The sequence below is a fragment of the Amborella trichopoda genome, chromosome 13 (assembly GCF_054954075.1).
Source record: "Amborella trichopoda isolate Santa Cruz 75 chromosome 13, AtrichopodaSantaCruz75HAP2 v2.0, whole genome shotgun sequence".
NCBI lineage: Eukaryota > Viridiplantae > Streptophyta > Magnoliopsida > Amborellales > Amborellaceae > Amborella > Amborella trichopoda.
This window is the reverse complement of record NC_142348.1, coordinates 7,086,197-7,102,300: the sequence shown is the minus strand read 5'-3', so window position 1 is coordinate 7,102,300 and position 16,104 is coordinate 7,086,197. Positions and strand designations below refer to the sequence as shown.

The window sequence follows — 16,104 nt, the reverse complement described above, 5'->3', positions numbered from 1 at the left end:
CCAAAAAAGACTAGGTGCGTGGGAAAGAAAGAGGTGGCAGAGAGAGAGAGAGAGAGAGAGTCTTTCACGAAGAAAGACTGAGTGCCATGGCCTTCGTTGAGAAAGAACTGTCACTCCATATGCTTCCCGAGGAGACAGAGAGAGCCAAAGACCCAAGATGGTGCACTCCGATGAGAGAGAGAGAAAGAGAGAGAGCTTTATGAGCTGCAATATGTGAGTTTGAGAGAGAGAGAGAAAGCTTTATGAGCTGCAATATGTGAGAGTCTGAGAGTGAGAAAGAGAGAGAGAGCTTTATGAGCGGCAATATGTTAGAGTCTGAGAGAGAGAGATACCCTGTGTGGATTACCTCAGAGAAGACTTCAATCATCTAGCAAATGGCAAGTGTGTTGCATGATACTCATGCAAAGAGATTAGATGAAAATAAATTTTTAGACGTTTAATTCAAAGTATTTGTTAACTTTATTTCATTTTAATTTAGACAATAATATTTTTCATTGGTGTTATAGTTTTCTTTTCTTTTCTTTTTTGAGTTTTTTCATGGATAACCTAAATACTATTATAGAAATTACTATTTCATAATTCCTATTTTAGATAGGTATAATTAGCATATCAAAGCCCTTTATATTTTTATTAAATTTTCTGGCTTTGTTCGTTCAAACGTTTTACACAGGGTTTGAAAAAACGGCGAGTCGAGCCGGACTCGCCTGGTTCGACTCGGGAATCGGCAGTACTCGTGCCGGTTCCACCACAAAACCGGGAATCGCCCGTGTCCAGAGAGAACCGGGCGATTCCCAATAGTGAATCGCCGAGTCACACCATTGACTCGCCCGAGAACACGAGCTACACAGTGTTTTTTACGGATTTCATCATTTTTTGTCACTTTCTTATCATTTTTCATCTTTTTCAGCCTTATAATCGAATCTTGCAGGCTTTAATTCAAATTTTTCAGCCATTTCAGTCAATAAAAGGTAGTAAAAATCACCGATTTTGATCAAAAAAATTTGGATCGAAGAGTGAGTTTTAGGGTTTCCGCCATTTCACTAATTTCAAGCGAAAGAGGACATCATTTTTTGTAAAATTTCCGAGTGATTGATCGTAAGAGTGTTGTTCAGAAGTTTTTGTTCATAATTTGTGATTATTTTGGAGGAATACATATCAATTTTGAATTTGAAGGCACGGGTGCACGAAAAACAGGTAAGAACTGTGTTTTTTTTTTTTTTCCGCCATTCTATCAAATTCACTTAATATTTTGCAAATCATGTGTTAAATTTAGAAAGTTTTGATTCATTATCGTGTTGTTTATCATCACATGTATTCAACTTGATTTTATTTATTCAATTCGAGCTTGATTTCTTAGAAAAAAATAGTGATGTCTGTGAAGAAAAAATTGACTGCTGTTTTTTTTTTTTTTTCCGCCATTCTATCAATGTTACTCAATATTTTGCAAAGAATGTGTTAAATTTATAGGGTTTTGAATCCTTATAGTCTTGTTTAGCATCACATATATTCAATTTGATCAGATTTATTATATTTGAGCTTGATTTTTGAGATTGAATGACTGATGCCTGTGAAGAACTGCGTTTTTTTTTTTTCCCCCCTCAATTCAATCGATTTATTTAATTTTTAATAATAATGTGTTAATGTTATAGGGCTTTGATTCCTTATGGTGTTATTTATCAAAACATGTATTCAATTTGATGTACTTTATTCGATTTGAAGCGGATTTTTGAGTTGGAATGACTGATATTAGGTGGGTCTGTGAAGAACTGCCTTCTTTTTTTTTTTTTTAATTCATGATCAATTTTTTTGAAAAATCATGATGTTCCGAAAAATTGTGAAAATCGTGACCAAGTTTTGATTATCATGAGGAATTAAACAATATTTTTAATTTTTATTGTTAAATTTTTAGTTCAAAAAATTGCATGTTGATAGATTATTTATGCAAAAAAATACATGTTATTATATTTTTAATGCAAAACTGTATTTTTTAATTTGTTGTTAATGCAAAAAAATACATTAACAAATACATGTTGTTAAACTGTATTATATTTTTAAAGCAGTTTTGCATTAAAAATATATTTTTAATTTTTAAAATTTTTAATGCAAAAAATACATGTTAAACTGTATTATCATGAGGAATTAAAGTGAATATCATTGTAAAAAAATCGTGGCATGTATGATAATTATATTATCTTGCATTTTTCAATTTTATTATTAAATTTTTAATGCAAAAAATGTATGTTCTTGATAATTGAGTTGTAGCCATGTTTGGAGCTCGTATTTTTTATAATATTATCTTGCATATTTGTAATTGAGATGTACGACTATTTGTGATCATTTCAATCGAGTTGGGATTGTGCCCACTATATCATTGTAAATTTTATTTGTGGCATTGTGAATGACTATATCATTGAAAATGTTTTTTATGTCAAATATACGTGTAGTGGCATTATGGATGACTATATTAATGTAATTTTTTTCTTGATTCTAAGTGTGACTTATACAGACTTTTTTTTATCTATAATGTTGCATAAATATTTTTTTTTTCTCAGTAGGAACTAATGCATGTTTGTCGAAATGAAGATTTGTGACAAGTCCATATGTATTGGCATTGTGAATTACTATACCATTGTAAATATATTTTTTATTGATACTATATCGATGTAAATTTTTTGTTCGATATGTAGTGGCTGATAGAGGCTACTTTTATATATAATGTTGCATAAATAAATTATTTTTCCCAGTAGGAACTAAAATATTTTTGTCAATAGAAGTATTTTGCATTAACAACAAATATAACTTCATGAACTACCCCTACATATTATCGCTACACAGGGTGATTATTTTTCATATTGAACTGTCAGGTTAATTTTTATCTTTTTACATATTAAAGTTGAACCATGGCAAGATCTACGGAAGACTTGATACCAACAAAAAAGAAAATTATTTGTAATTACTGCCAAAGAGTAATAAGTAGTGCGGTACATAGGTTCAAGCAACACTTGGCAAGGGTTAAGGGAGATGTTTTTGCGTGCAATAGTGTCCCTAATAAAGTAAGAAAGTAGATGGCGGTATTTTTTAAGGCTACCAAAGGTAAAAAAATTACAAAGCAGAGGATGGATGAGGAGATAGCTAGTTTATATATGTCATCAAGCGGGAATGATCCAGAAGAGCAATATAATAATGACTTGGAGATGGCCACAAGAATGAGTTTATAGGAAACATATCAGAGGAAACGCAGGTTTAGAATGCTTGGTGGTTATGACATGGGCATGCATGGTGGGCCTAACTCAAACATGCAAGGCGGGTTCAGCTCGAGCATGTATGGCGGGCCCAGCTCAAATATGTATGGAGGGGTTGGTGGCAATATGTATCAAGAGGAATCAGACGTTAAAAAAATTGTTTCTAGCTTATCTAGGAGTCTCAGTATTGCAGGTCATGGTCGTATAAACCCATTTCTTTCAAAGCCTAAGTCATAACAGATGACCCTCAAAGGCATGGTGAAAGGTACAAGAAACATGTTGGGCAAATATGTTGGTAAATGGTTCTACGATAAAGGGATCCTCTTTGATGCAGTCAATAGCCCATATTTTCCACCTATGGTCAACGCAATCCAGAGAGTCGGGCTCAGGGTAAAACCCCCGACGGCATATGAGCTCAGTGGGCCAATATTAGATGAAGAGATGGAGGAAGTTAGAAAGTGGATTGAAGAATATAAACAGAATTGGCTAAGAACAGGCATTACTCTCATGAGTGATAGTTGGTTGAATAAAGTTAGCAAAAAGGAGTTTGTAAACTTCTTGGCCTATTCCCCAAAGGTGCAGCTTTTTTGTCTAGCAAAGACGTATCAAGGAAGAAGGATGCAAACTTCTACGTACGACTATATGATCAGATAGTGGAGGAGGTAGGAGATATGGATGTAGTCCAGTTTATTACGGACAATGCGCGTGCATGTGTTTCTGCCGGCAGCAAGTTGATGGATAAGAGGAAGCATCTAGTATGGACCCCGTGTGCTGCACACAGCATCGATCTTATGTTAGAGGAGATCGGTGTGATCAAAATTGTGAAGGAGACTCTACAGGAAGCGAGGTTGATGTCAAGATTTATATATAACCATTCTAAAATTTTAGTTTTGTTCAGAGAATAGTCTAAGAAAAAAGAGATAATCAGGCCTGTCATAACCCGCTTTGCGACATATTACTTAGCTGTGGACTCCATTCGGAAATCTGAAGGTGCAATAAAGAGATTGTTTACTAGTGAAGAGTGGTTAAATAACTGCCTCTCGAAGTCCAGTACCGGGCTAAAAGTGGACGGCATAGTTTCAAATAGCAGGTTCTAATCTCGATGTTCCAGTATTATAAAGGCCACTGCCCCTTTGGTCACGGTGTTAATAATGGTGGATGCTGACAAGAAAGCTACCATGAGCATCCTTTATGAAGATATCGAGAGGGCCAAATCAGCTATTGGGGAGAAATGTAGTTTTGCTAATAAAGTGATCGAGATTATAGAAAGAAGGTGGAACACCAAATTTGGACGTCCAATTCATTATGCAGGTAAATATATATTTATATCATTAGAATGTTTCATTCTAAATTATGTTTTTATGAAATTTTAAATGACTTTTCTCTATCTATATATTCTCTAGGTTACTACTTCAACCCAAAAATTTTCTATTTGACACCTTAACATCCCCACAAGATTATGGAAGGGGTCAGATACATTATTGCCAGGTTGGAGAGAAGCCATCGAAACTAGGTAGCAGCAATACAAGAGGTATTATTTAATATTTGGGTAAGAACTTGATTGAGTTGTTATATTTGTGAGGAATAATGCACTAAAACGAAATATTTTGTTTTAGCTTGCTATGTATAGGGATGCTATAGGATCCTTCGCAACTAGACTTGCCAGGAATTCTCGAACTAAGATGGATCCAGGTTATCCCTTAACTAATATTTTGTTCATTCATATATTTAATCTTATGAATTGTTCTTGCCTTTACAATACTTTTTGCATTTTAATCCAGCTGAATGGTGGGAGATATATGGTAGTGATGCACCTCACCTAAAGAGGATAGCAATCAAGGTGCTCTCCCAGACATGTTCTGCTACTGGCTGTGAGCGAAACTGGAGTACGTTCAAATGGTTGCATACTATTAGGAGGAATCAACTCGCTTCGGATAAGCTTCATAAACTAGTCTACGTTCATTACAACTTAAACCTCCGAGAGCGACAAATAAGAAGGAAGCTTGAAGAATATGGGCCGATAAATTTTGACACAATATTTGTCTCAGACACAGCAGAACAATGGGTGGTAGAAGAAGAGGAGCCAGTGTTGCACAAGAGAGCGTTCCTTGAAGCTATCGGTGAGGAAGATCTTGAAGAAGGTTATAAGCAGCATGAAAGAGGAAGCAGCCCGCCAACATATCCACAATTCGTAGGAGATGTCGGTGATATTGCACCTAATGAGGGAGAGTAGGAAGGGGGTCTAAGGGAAAATGAGAGAGATGATGATTATGAGGCCACTCAATCCCAGCCAAATTATTCACATATCGAGTCCCAACAACAAGAGGGTAGGGATGAGCACGATAGTGTAGGTGAGCATGAAGGATGGACAAGCTTCTGGGATTTTGTATTAGGACCACAACAAAACACTAACACTCAGGGATTTGGGTATAGTCAAGTGCCCAGTAATTTGGATGATTCATTTTTAGATCGAGTCAATGAATTGTCACGCGAATTCAATCAATGGCACCAGCGTGACCAAGATGAAGAACGACGTCGTCTATCATTTTATTTTTAAATCGTATATTACGAATTGTATGCTTTATTGTAGTCCATGTATGATATACTTAATCCATGATAATTCTATGTTTATCCTTTTGTGTGATGTAAATTAAATGGTAAATAGTACTTCATATAGGGAAAGAACATATCAATATTCACATATTCACGCAAAGAAATGAAAATTCTTAATGAAGTACCCTTATTTCTTATTGAATTCCTAAAAAACAACATTTATAATGAATTTTAATAATTTTTTCGGATTTTTTTTAAAGTCTAATCCGACTGATTCAGCCGATTTCCGATCCGGATCACCGATTTGCCGATCCAGATGGGTTTTTGAGATGCCCGATCCGGGTCACCGATCCGCTTTTTAAACCACTGGTTTTACATGATATATCGTTTTTAATCATTATTCGGATAAAGCATAGATTTTAAAAGAGAGATGTATTCTTTTTTCATTTTTTGGCAATTTATCATTGGATTTTTATCTAACAAATTTTTTTCTTAAGCAAAAATATTTCAACGATGAGTTTTGAAAGAGAAGAAGAGAGGTAGAGATTTCAGGAAATTTGGAGGGAAAATAATTAGAGCTAAGAAATTTGAAGGTCACGCCTCCTATTTATTTCTCCCTTATAGTTCTGGATTATAGTTTGGGATGTTATCCCATTTTATTTTATTATTAACATCATAAATGGAGCACCAACTTTATCATGTAATTTATCTCAAGAGAAATAAACTTAATCGGGATTTGGGTACCAGCTTCATTGGTTACAATGTTGGGGATTACGATTATAGGTCCAAGGTTCAAATCTCATGACTTACAAAAAAGACGAAGAAAGAAAATCCGCCATCTACTTCTTCTTCTTTTCTTTTTTTTGCCTTTGTCTGAAAAAATATCATTGGAAAGGTCAAACCACATCAAAAAGTCATGGAGGTGGTCACATTAACCAATTGATCAACAATGTGGTTACTTTCCAAAGACAGTCACTCCACTACCTCCTCAACTATTTTGTTAGAAAGTGCCCAAAATGTCCATGTTCAAGGTTTGGAATCCTTAACAACAGGGGATATTTCAGTACTTAGCCCCACTTAAATGGTTTGAACCAAATGATGTAAAACCCTTATTTTTTATAGATTTCAACCTGCAACATATCTTTTTTTATTAAAATTTGTTCTTTTGGCTTTGGAAACCAAAATTAGTAGGGTTATGTATACCATTTGTATCAAGTGACCCTAACCTAGTAACAAAGCTAACCCCACTTCTTCCAGGTTCCAAACCTAGAACATTAGTTTTTCTCATTAAAATCTCTTATTCCAAGTTTGGAACCTGGAAATAGCTTGGGCATTTAGATAACTTCGCCCCCCTTATTTCATGGGCCAAATTACTAGTATACCCCTCCTTGTTTAGGATTCCAAACCTAGAACATAGACACTTCTTGAAAATTTTAACAAGATAGATGAGAAGGTACCTGAGGGAAATAGGGAGAAGTATACCACAAGACCATTTATCTTTAGAACATGGTAGTCACAATTAATCTTGACCATTGGATGTGAAATTAGATGGCTGTATTTATTTTATTGATCAGGTTCAAACTTCAAAAGAAATTTTCTTGAACGTTGTGATACATTCAAGCTATTAGATTTCACACCAAATGATTGCAAGTAATTGTGACCTCCTTGTATAGGAGATAAATGGTCTCATTGTTTACAATCCGGGGAAATAATCTCTTTAAAGCAGCCGCTTTGTTGGTAAATGAGTTGATTTGATCACCTCAGTGATTTCTTTTGATGGTTTGACCATTTTAATTATATTTTTTCTTATATGGAATATGCATATATTCATTTATTGGTACTATATTTGTTAGATTTATATCCAAAAAAACACAGGATTTATTTTCTATGTATATTCCACGTGTCTTTCAACAATCTACTCCTCTGTAGATTTCTCGGACTTGATGGACATGATGAGATTCCTGAAGCTTGTCAAAGCGCATTTGACGTTATTTGCTTGCGCATGGAGGAGAGACTTTCCTACTCTGATGACGAAAAGGTATATTTTGAAGTTCAATTTTCTCTTCCTACAAATGGCTCCAATTCTGCATGTCTTATGCAAATTTTTTACAAGTGGTTTCTCAATGTGGATCAGGATATGGTTCTTCTTCAACATGAAGTGGAAGTAGGATTTGAAGATGGTCGCCCAAGTGAAAGCCACCGAGCAACCCTTTTGGAATTTGGAAAGATACAGAATGGGAAGAATACTACTGCCATGGCTCGAACTGTGGGCATCCCAGCCGCCATTGGAGCTCTGGTATTTCATTAAATTTTTGACATTTGATTTAACTTTGAAAACTTGTTGTGTTGGGCATAAAGCAGTATGGTTTTGGAGAAAGAAGAACTAGAATTGCACTGGCTTTGGAAAGCTTAGAAAGTAGTACGCAATTTGATAAAAGATAAGCATGCTATTTACTGTGATTGAAATGTGTTGAAAATGTCCACAGCTCCATTTTTAAAAAAGTATCTCTCTCTCTCACACACACACACACATGCGTGTGCACGCATGTGTGCACGCACACAAGGCTGGCGATAGGCCAGGCCAGCGATGGCTCAGGTCCCTATAGGGCTGGCCCGGCTTTAACCAGGCCAAAGGGGCCCCAGCCCATGCCCAGCCTTGGCCCGATTGAGGCCGGGATGTGCCAATCATGTCCCAGACCCAAGCCAGGCACAATCCTCATGCTGTGGTGGCTCAGCCTGAGCCTGGCCCTCGGACCATACTTTGTGACCCACAGCCTAGTTTTTATGGCCGGCCCTACCTGGCCCATCGCCAGCACTACTCTCTCTCTCTCTCTTTTTGCATCCAACATGCACACCCACACACACTCATTCATTGATTGCCTGGACATGTTCAAATTTCAAAAAGAATTGAACATGCCTCGTTCTTCCAAATCCATAAGATAGTTTCCCCAAGTCCGGATCTGTTTTGGTCATTTTCTGTAATGTCCTGGTTAATCTAGTGAGTTATTTGAATTCCAAGTGATTCATATGAGCATTCCAATAACTTACGTTTGCAGCTCTTGGTAGAAAACAAAATTACGTCAAGAGGCATTATACGGCCTCTCGAACCTGAAGTCTATGAACCAGGTTAGATGGGAGTCTCTTTTCTTTTCTTTTTTTCCTGTTTTCGTTTTGAGTTTTTCTTTATTTTAGAGTTGAATTGACATATCTCTCTCTGCAGCACTGAATATTTTAGAGACTATGGGTTTCGGGATCTTCGAAAAGAAGGAATGTGCTTGAGGAGTAACACAGCGTCAGATGACAGAGCTTCTCAGAACCCAAGTCGTATTCACCTTGTACATATATATTCATTCGTTCTTCTAATTGTAATTTTTAAAAGGGTGTGGTTTGTATAAGCCGGAGGCCCTAAACAGGACGCACCTTCAAATAGTATTAAAACATATTGTTTCAGTATCAAAAAAATTTAAGATAGCTTGAAATTTTAATTTCATCTCTAATTATAAATTTTAATGTTAAAAAATAGAGTAGATTGAACACATCTATGAACACTTGAAAAACTCGAAAATTGAAGGTTTAGATAATACATTACAAGATGCACTAGTTTCAATATTTGAAATATATTTTTTCTTATGTTCATACAGCTTGAAATCACGACAATCGCATGGAGGGTTTTTCAGCATCGAAATAACCTTTTTAATGAATTTTTTAGGTGCACCGTAATTGATTGTTTAGGGCTTCACCATTATATAAACTTTTTCCTTTTAAAAATATGGAATGTGGCTCTAGTAGATTACAAATTTTGTAAAAAAAGGTTTCATTTTAACCAATGTATGTATTTTTTGCAAAGCTGATAATTAGACGACCCAACATCTTTTTCTTGATTGTGCCTTTTGTGATGAATCTATGGGATTGGGCTCATCAAGGTCTAAACATTTAGATACATATTCTTAAAAATATAAGTCAGTTTCTTCACCAATGGCTTACTCTTGGTATTTCGAGGTGTAATATTGTGGAGGTCAAATTGGGTGAGTATTCTTTAGGGTTTATGGATGGAAAGAAATTAAAGAGTATTTGAAAGGTTGAGCACTAATACTTAAATGCTGAAATCGAATATTTTGACATTCGCAGCAAATTGGTTTTCTATACATAAATATGTTAAATTTATCTCAAAAAGCTAGATCATTGCTAATTTTAGGGTAGTGGCTAGTTTATTTTCTCTTGGATCAAGTCGAATGGGTGTTGTTAGGACACCACCACCTGCTAATGCATACAAATTGAATTTTGATGGAAGCTCTTTTGAAAACCCAGGTGCAGCGGGTTTTGGAGGATTAATAAGAGACCATATGGGGCATATTATTTGTTCATATGATGGCCTTTATGGTGTCACTACAGTTAATGAAGTTGAAGGTAGAGGCCGTTTGGAAGGCATTAAACTCTTGTCAAGATTTGAAGGAGAGTAGATCATGGAAGGGAATTCAGCAAACATTATAGCTTGGAGTAGAGTAAAGGTGAAGGTAATATACCATGGAGGTTGACTACAATTTTTCATGAGATATGAGATATTTTTAAAACTATAATTGCTGAAATGCGCTATTGTTACCGGGAGTCTGAGGTTGATTGTCTTGCAAGAGTACACCAATCTTCATTGGTGATTACTTCCTTCCAGTAAATTTGCCTGCATCTTGTAACTTAGCTTTCTTTTAATAGGAATTTTTTGATAACGTTCAAAAAAAAAAAAATTGCAAATTCTGTACTCTTGGATCTATTATTATTTAAATTCATCTGTGCCATAAAGTGGTTTATGTCCCATTTCGTGCAGAAACTGGTTTGCATTGTTCCCATGAGTTGCGAGTTAAATGAATACAAGAGTTATTTGATGCTGGAGACTTGAGTTTGTATTAGATGATTCTGAATTTGTTGGTTTTCTTCATTTTTATAAGAACAAAAGGAATATGAGATTAAAGATTATCCGGTGCCACGAGAACCAGGAACCAAGTAGTCTTCAAAGCACATAAGTTTCTTGTCTGGTGAACCAATAGAATAGAACCAAGAACAAGGTTCAATTACTCCGTTCAGTCTCGGGACTCAGGCCCTGCCTGGTTCGAGTAACTCGTGTGAGTTCTTCGAGTGGACTCATCGAATAGTTTAAGATAAAAAGTCAAACATTTTGTTATAGATAAAAGACAGTAAAAATCAAACTGAACTATAGACAATATTAGAAGTCCTAAAAAGATGGAAAAAATGTATAAAATATGGGAGCTTGGGTAATTGTTATGTGGTTGTGGGAGATTTATTAAATGTTATCGCAATATAAAATAGAAGGTGACCTGAAAGTTCAAATCGGTGGGGCTTCATATTCTAAATATGATTATTTTCTTTGTCGTAGGGAAGCTAATGCCTCAGCATGTACACTTCATATTCTAAATATGATGAATTTAGCATATCAATAAATTTATTATCATTGGTCAAAGAAAAAATTAAAATGAATAGTGTACAAATTAACGTACAGTGAGTCTATGCGTGTTGAGAGAGAGCGTCTTCATGGCAAATGCCAGCCCCCATGAAAGAGCTCCTTGCTCTGGTCCACGGCTCCCCGTCTCACACCAAACAAATCCACGCCCTCTCCATCACTTCAGGCCAAGCCCACAACCCTTCCCTCCTCAACTCCCTCCTCAACGCCTATGCAAAGTGCAACATCTCTGTGTACGCCCACTATGTGTTCAACCAAATGCCCACAAAAGACATCATCTCTCTAACCTCTCTCCTCACTTCCCTCACTCTCTCCAACCTCCCTCACCAAGCCCTTCGCCTCTTCAAATCCACTTTCTCTCGCTACAAACTCACCCCTGACCACTTCCTCTATGCGACTCTGGCTCGAGCATGCACCGCCCTATCAAGCCCGAGGCTTGCTCGTCAGGTCCACGCTCGTTTCCTCCTCTCCGAGCACTCAACCGACGATGTGGTCAAGTCTTCGCTTCTCGATATGTATGCAAAGTGCGGGCGCTTGGAAGAAGCTCGACAAATGTTTCGACAAATCTCTCGTCCTAATTCTATTGCTTGCACTGCAATGGTTAGCGCATTTGCCAAGGCCGGTAAGCTCGAAGAGGCCCTCGATCTCTTTCGGGATATGAACCTAACAGACCCCATTTCTTGGACTGCTCTTATATCAGGTTTTGTGAAGAGTGGAGATGGATTCAAAGCTCTGGAACTCTTTTTGGAGATGCGTAAGGGCGGGGTTAAGTTAGACCCATTTAGTCTCTCTAGTGTTATCGGGGCCTCCGCCAATTTAGCGGCCCTCGAACAGGGCAAGCAGCTTCATTCCTTATTGGTGAGAAGTGGGTTCGAATCGAGCATGGTGGTGGGTAATGCTCTGGTTGATATGTATGCTAAATGTGGTGATGTCGAGGCCTCGAGGGTGATTTTTGATGGCATCAGAGCTCGTGATGTGGTTTCTTGGACCACCATGCTTGTTGGCCTTGCCCAACATGGGAGAGCACGGGAAGCTTTGGATTTGTTTACAGAGATGAGAGCTCGAGGCCTTAAACCAAATGAGGTGACCTTTGTGGGCTTGCTATATGCATGTAGCCACGCAGGGCTAGTGACAGAGGGTATCCATTACTTCGATTCAATGAGCAGAGACCACTGTCTCACTCCATCTCTACAACATTATACATGTATGCTCGATCTTTACGGCCGAGCTGGGCTCCTCAAAGAGGCCGAAGAGCTCATCCAAAGCATGCCGAAGGAGCCTGATGAGGCAGCATGGGCTGCACTATTAAGTGCCTGTAAGAGTCATGGTGAGGCTCAAATGGGTATCAAAATTGCAGGCCATCTGCTAAGTTTAAGGCCGAAAGACCCATCTACTTATATATTGCTTTCGAATATTTACGCAAGTGCTCGAATGTGGGATGAGGCATCAAAGGTCAGAAGCTTAATGTCTGACATTGATGCTAAGAAGAGGCCTGGTTTTAGTTGGGTTGAGTATGGGAACAAAGTCCATGTGTTTTGTGCAGGAGATGTAAAGCATCCTCAAAAAGATGAGATATTGGGTTTACTTAGAGAATTAGAGGTGGAGATGAGGAAGAGAGGATATGTACCTGATACTAGCTTTGTGTTGCTTGATTTGGAGCATCAAGAGAAGGAAGAGCAGCTCTCTATGCATAGTGAAAGGTTAGCCATTGCTTGTGGGCTGATAAATGGAGTGAAGGGGGTGCCCATCAGGGTCGTGAAGAACCTCCGTGTGTGCGGTGATTGCCACATTGTAATTAAGCTCATTTCGGAGATTGTGGACAGAGAAATTGTGGTTAGAGATGCGAATCGGTTTCATCACTTCAGGGAAGGAAAGTGCTCCTGTGGTGATTTTTGGTGATCTGTGTGTGTTAGAGAGAGAGTAGCCTTTGTATCAACAAACTGCCCTGAAAATTGTTTGCAATTGTATCTCTTTACAGTTTGACAAGTACAGTGAGGTCTTAAGAACATAATTCTTGTAATTGAATCACTTTACAGTTTTGATAGTACAATTAGGACTTTAAGAGCATGGTTCTTACTTGATTCTCTTTTACTCTTTTAGAAGTACTGTTAGGACTTATGAGCATAATTCTTGCAATTGAATCTCTGTACAGTTTGTAACCGGATACTGTACTTGGTATAAATTTATATGAGTGTGGTTTGTATAAGGTCTCAACCTTAAACAATCCAATTAAGGTGCGCCTCCAAAGCCAAAAGATGTAATTTTGGTATCGAGAATTTCAATAATGATCTGAAAAACTACTTCACATCTAATTATAATATTTACAACTCGAAAAATGGTATAGATTGATCTACAAACACATGGAAATCTTGAAAATGGATAGTCTAGATAATGTATCATTAGATGTACCATTTTTGGTACTTGAAAATCTGTTTTTTTTCTTTACATCTCGAGGTTGAGATGATCAATTAGAGAGATTTTTACCGTCAAAATAACTCTTTTCGATGAATCTTTTAGGTGTGCTTTTTTTCTACGGTCTAAGTTGCACCAATATAAACGTTTCTTAATTTATATTTGGTAATCATCTCCAACATCCATTGTCCATACTGCCAGGGAGGAGTCCCATTTAAGTGGGTACCAATTCATCACCCCCGTCCAAAGATGAGCACAGATGACATTCTAAGTCAATGTCATCGAATTGCTCCCTATCATGGATAAAATTATGCACAAACTACATCCCAGAGAGAGCATCTTCTTTTTTTTTGATAAGTACCAGAGAGGGCATCTTCATCCTCATTAACAGGGAAAAGAATGGAGCAGCAGATAGCCTAGTAAAAATAACCAGAGCTTAGCTTTTGTTGCCATCCCTCCCTTTCTGCATTTGTGGTTCATTGGTAGCCTTAAAACTTGGGGATTTTCGATCTGGATCATCGATTCGATTTGGAATAGATCAGAACTGGTTTCAGGACGGTATGGGTCCTGCCAAAGTTCCTAAATCTCCTCAGTATCCCTATCTTATCAACTTTTATTTTAATTTATATTTATATTTTATTTTATTATTTTTTTAACATTTTTTTGGATCGTCCATTCAGATCAATCCATACTAGATTTGGATCACTCTTCCAAAAATCGACACAGATCTATAGATGAACAATCTACCTGACCGATCCAAATTTTGAAACACCGGTTACATACATGAACAATTTTAAAGTCAAATTTTCTCAATTAAGGGAAATTCGAATTGTATTTTACTCAAACTTGTGCTCCCCCACCCTAGAAAACCACTTTTGAGATCCGGGTCACCCAAAAAAATTTCCAACTTCCTTAATAATCAGTTGATTACATTTGTAATTTAGTACCTAAATCTATGCCCATGAATGTGTTTCGGGGTGTGAGAGTATGATTGGAAAATTTTGAGGTCTCTCCCTCACCTAAAAATTGATCCTGGAGGATGGCATGGCACCAAGTTTGGTGCACCGGGCAGAGCACAGAGTCATTTTTCTTGAATAAAATGGTTACAAATTCGTTGTTTTCTTTCTTCTCAAAAAATTTTCCCTATAAATTCTTTTTAGCCTTAGAAAAATGAATCTGGAGCTCCTAAAATAGTGCAAACCTAAAGGACTCAAAATCCATTGAAATAGACATTCCAGATCAGATGTTGAAATGGCATTTGGGATGGACCACTTAGGGCCCCAAATCCATCCCTTTTTAGAGATCTTGATCTCGCGGTTGAGAGGATAAATGGATTTGCAGAACTCAAAATACGAGACACAAGGTGGCGCACACGTTCTCGGCTGAGGTAAGGCGTCACCATTTCTTTGCCATTAAAAACACTTTCAAATTCTAAAAATTTGCTACTAAAAAAAATTTCAAATTCTAAAAATAGTGTAGAGCAAGTCAATCTATAAACTATAACAAATTTTGAAAATGAATAGTCTAAATAATCTAATACAAAATACACAATTTTTAAAACTTAAAACTACTCGCCAAATAAACTCACCCGAGTCCCGACTAAACACAGGAGCTCAACAAGTCCGTCCGAGTCTTCCACTATCTCATCTATCATTTTGAGCAGCTTGCCTTTGCTTCAAGCAATAACTTCTCTCACTTAGATTCCACTTTTGGAACTTGTATTTATCATTTCTTTGTCAACTGGTTTGCTCTTGGAGATATTCTTCGAATTTAATCATGGCTCTAACATTTTCTTTCTCTCCCACGAATTCATATTTCACACGGGAATCGGGTTCGGTGGTTAAGGAGTTGATGCCTCGACATAATTGTCAGAGTCTATCCCCACAATTAACCTGCCATAAAAATAAAAAAACAATTGTATACAATGAGATTATGTTTGATACAAGGAAGTCACAATTACTTATAACTATCTGATGTGAAATCCGATAGTTTGGATGTGTCACAAAGTTTAAAAAAAAAATTTAAATAGTTTGAGCTTGGTTAATAAAATAAATACAACCATCAAATTTCACATTTAATGGTCAAAATTAATTGTGACCGCTTTGTACAAAAGATAAATTGTCTAATTAAAAAAAACAAAATTGTATTTCACGAGCGTGATGGAGTGCCAAATACCAACATCCTTATCCCCACCCTATGTCGCACAACGGGGAAATATACCTATGATCCATACATCACCATCCAAACCAACAATGGAAGGTGTCGAAGATGGAACATAGTCAGCAAGTTTTTTTGTTTAAAACACATTCTTTTCACACAAAAAATCCGATTTTTTGAAATATGTTAAGAACTTAGAGTTTTTCAATCTATCTTCAAAAACATCTTGGTTTTTTAATGGAATCGATATAAATCCATATTCTTTCTTTT

At 36.8% G+C, this 16,104-nt stretch overlaps 3 protein-coding genes across 14 annotated transcripts in view; all 3 read left to right on the top strand.

Annotated features, from left to right (window-relative positions):
• LOC18423952 (lysine-ketoglutarate reductase/saccharopine dehydrogenase bifunctional enzyme) overlaps nucleotides 1-10,670 on the top strand; it is a 41,336-nt gene extending 30,666 nt beyond the window's left edge. For 6 of the 11 annotated variants that reach the window (XM_020676293.2, XM_088854777.1, XM_020676297.2 and 3 more), the window contains 4 exons: nucleotides 7,725-7,833; nucleotides 7,930-8,091; nucleotides 8,852-8,921; nucleotides 9,016-9,280. In XM_020676293.2, coding sequence (XP_020531952.1) covers nucleotides 7,725-7,833; nucleotides 7,930-8,091; nucleotides 8,852-8,921; nucleotides 9,016-9,074 — 400 coding nt within the window. In that variant the 3' untranslated portion in view covers nucleotides 9,075-9,280. Of the gene's footprint in view, nucleotides 1-7,724; nucleotides 7,834-7,929; nucleotides 8,092-8,851; nucleotides 8,922-9,015; nucleotides 9,281-10,103 lie in introns of those variants that run through there. The other 5 variants (XM_088854773.1, XM_088854774.1, XM_088854775.1 and 2 more) reach the window with 1 other exon arrangement.
• On the top strand, nucleotides 4,471-5,959 carry LOC148778975 (uncharacterized). 2 transcript variants are annotated; one of them, XM_088854778.1, is made up of 3 exons: nucleotides 4,471-4,553; nucleotides 4,859-4,934; nucleotides 5,024-5,959. In XM_088854778.1, the coding sequence occupies exons 1-3, from the start codon at nucleotides 4,548-4,550 to the stop codon at nucleotides 5,473-5,475; spliced, it is 534 nt and encodes a 177-aa protein (XP_088710904.1). In that variant the 5' UTR covers nucleotides 4,471-4,547; the 3' UTR covers nucleotides 5,476-5,959. The 2 variants fall into 2 exon arrangements, 1 of the variants encoding a protein (XP_088710904.1); XR_016046756.1 differs by lacking the exon at nucleotides 4,471-4,553 and adding an exon at nucleotides 4,673-4,773.
• A 4-nt stretch (nucleotides 10,671-10,674) lies between the features above and the next one.
• On the top strand, nucleotides 10,675-13,332 carry LOC105421747 (Pentatricopeptide repeat (PPR) superfamily protein). Its single transcript, XM_011630353.3, has one exon. It carries the CDS (start codon nucleotides 11,344-11,346, stop codon nucleotides 13,162-13,164), a length of 1,821 nt encoding a protein of 606 aa, XP_011628655.2. The 5' UTR covers nucleotides 10,675-11,343; the 3' UTR covers nucleotides 13,165-13,332.
• The last annotated feature ends 2,772 nt before the right edge of the window (nucleotides 13,333-16,104 follow it).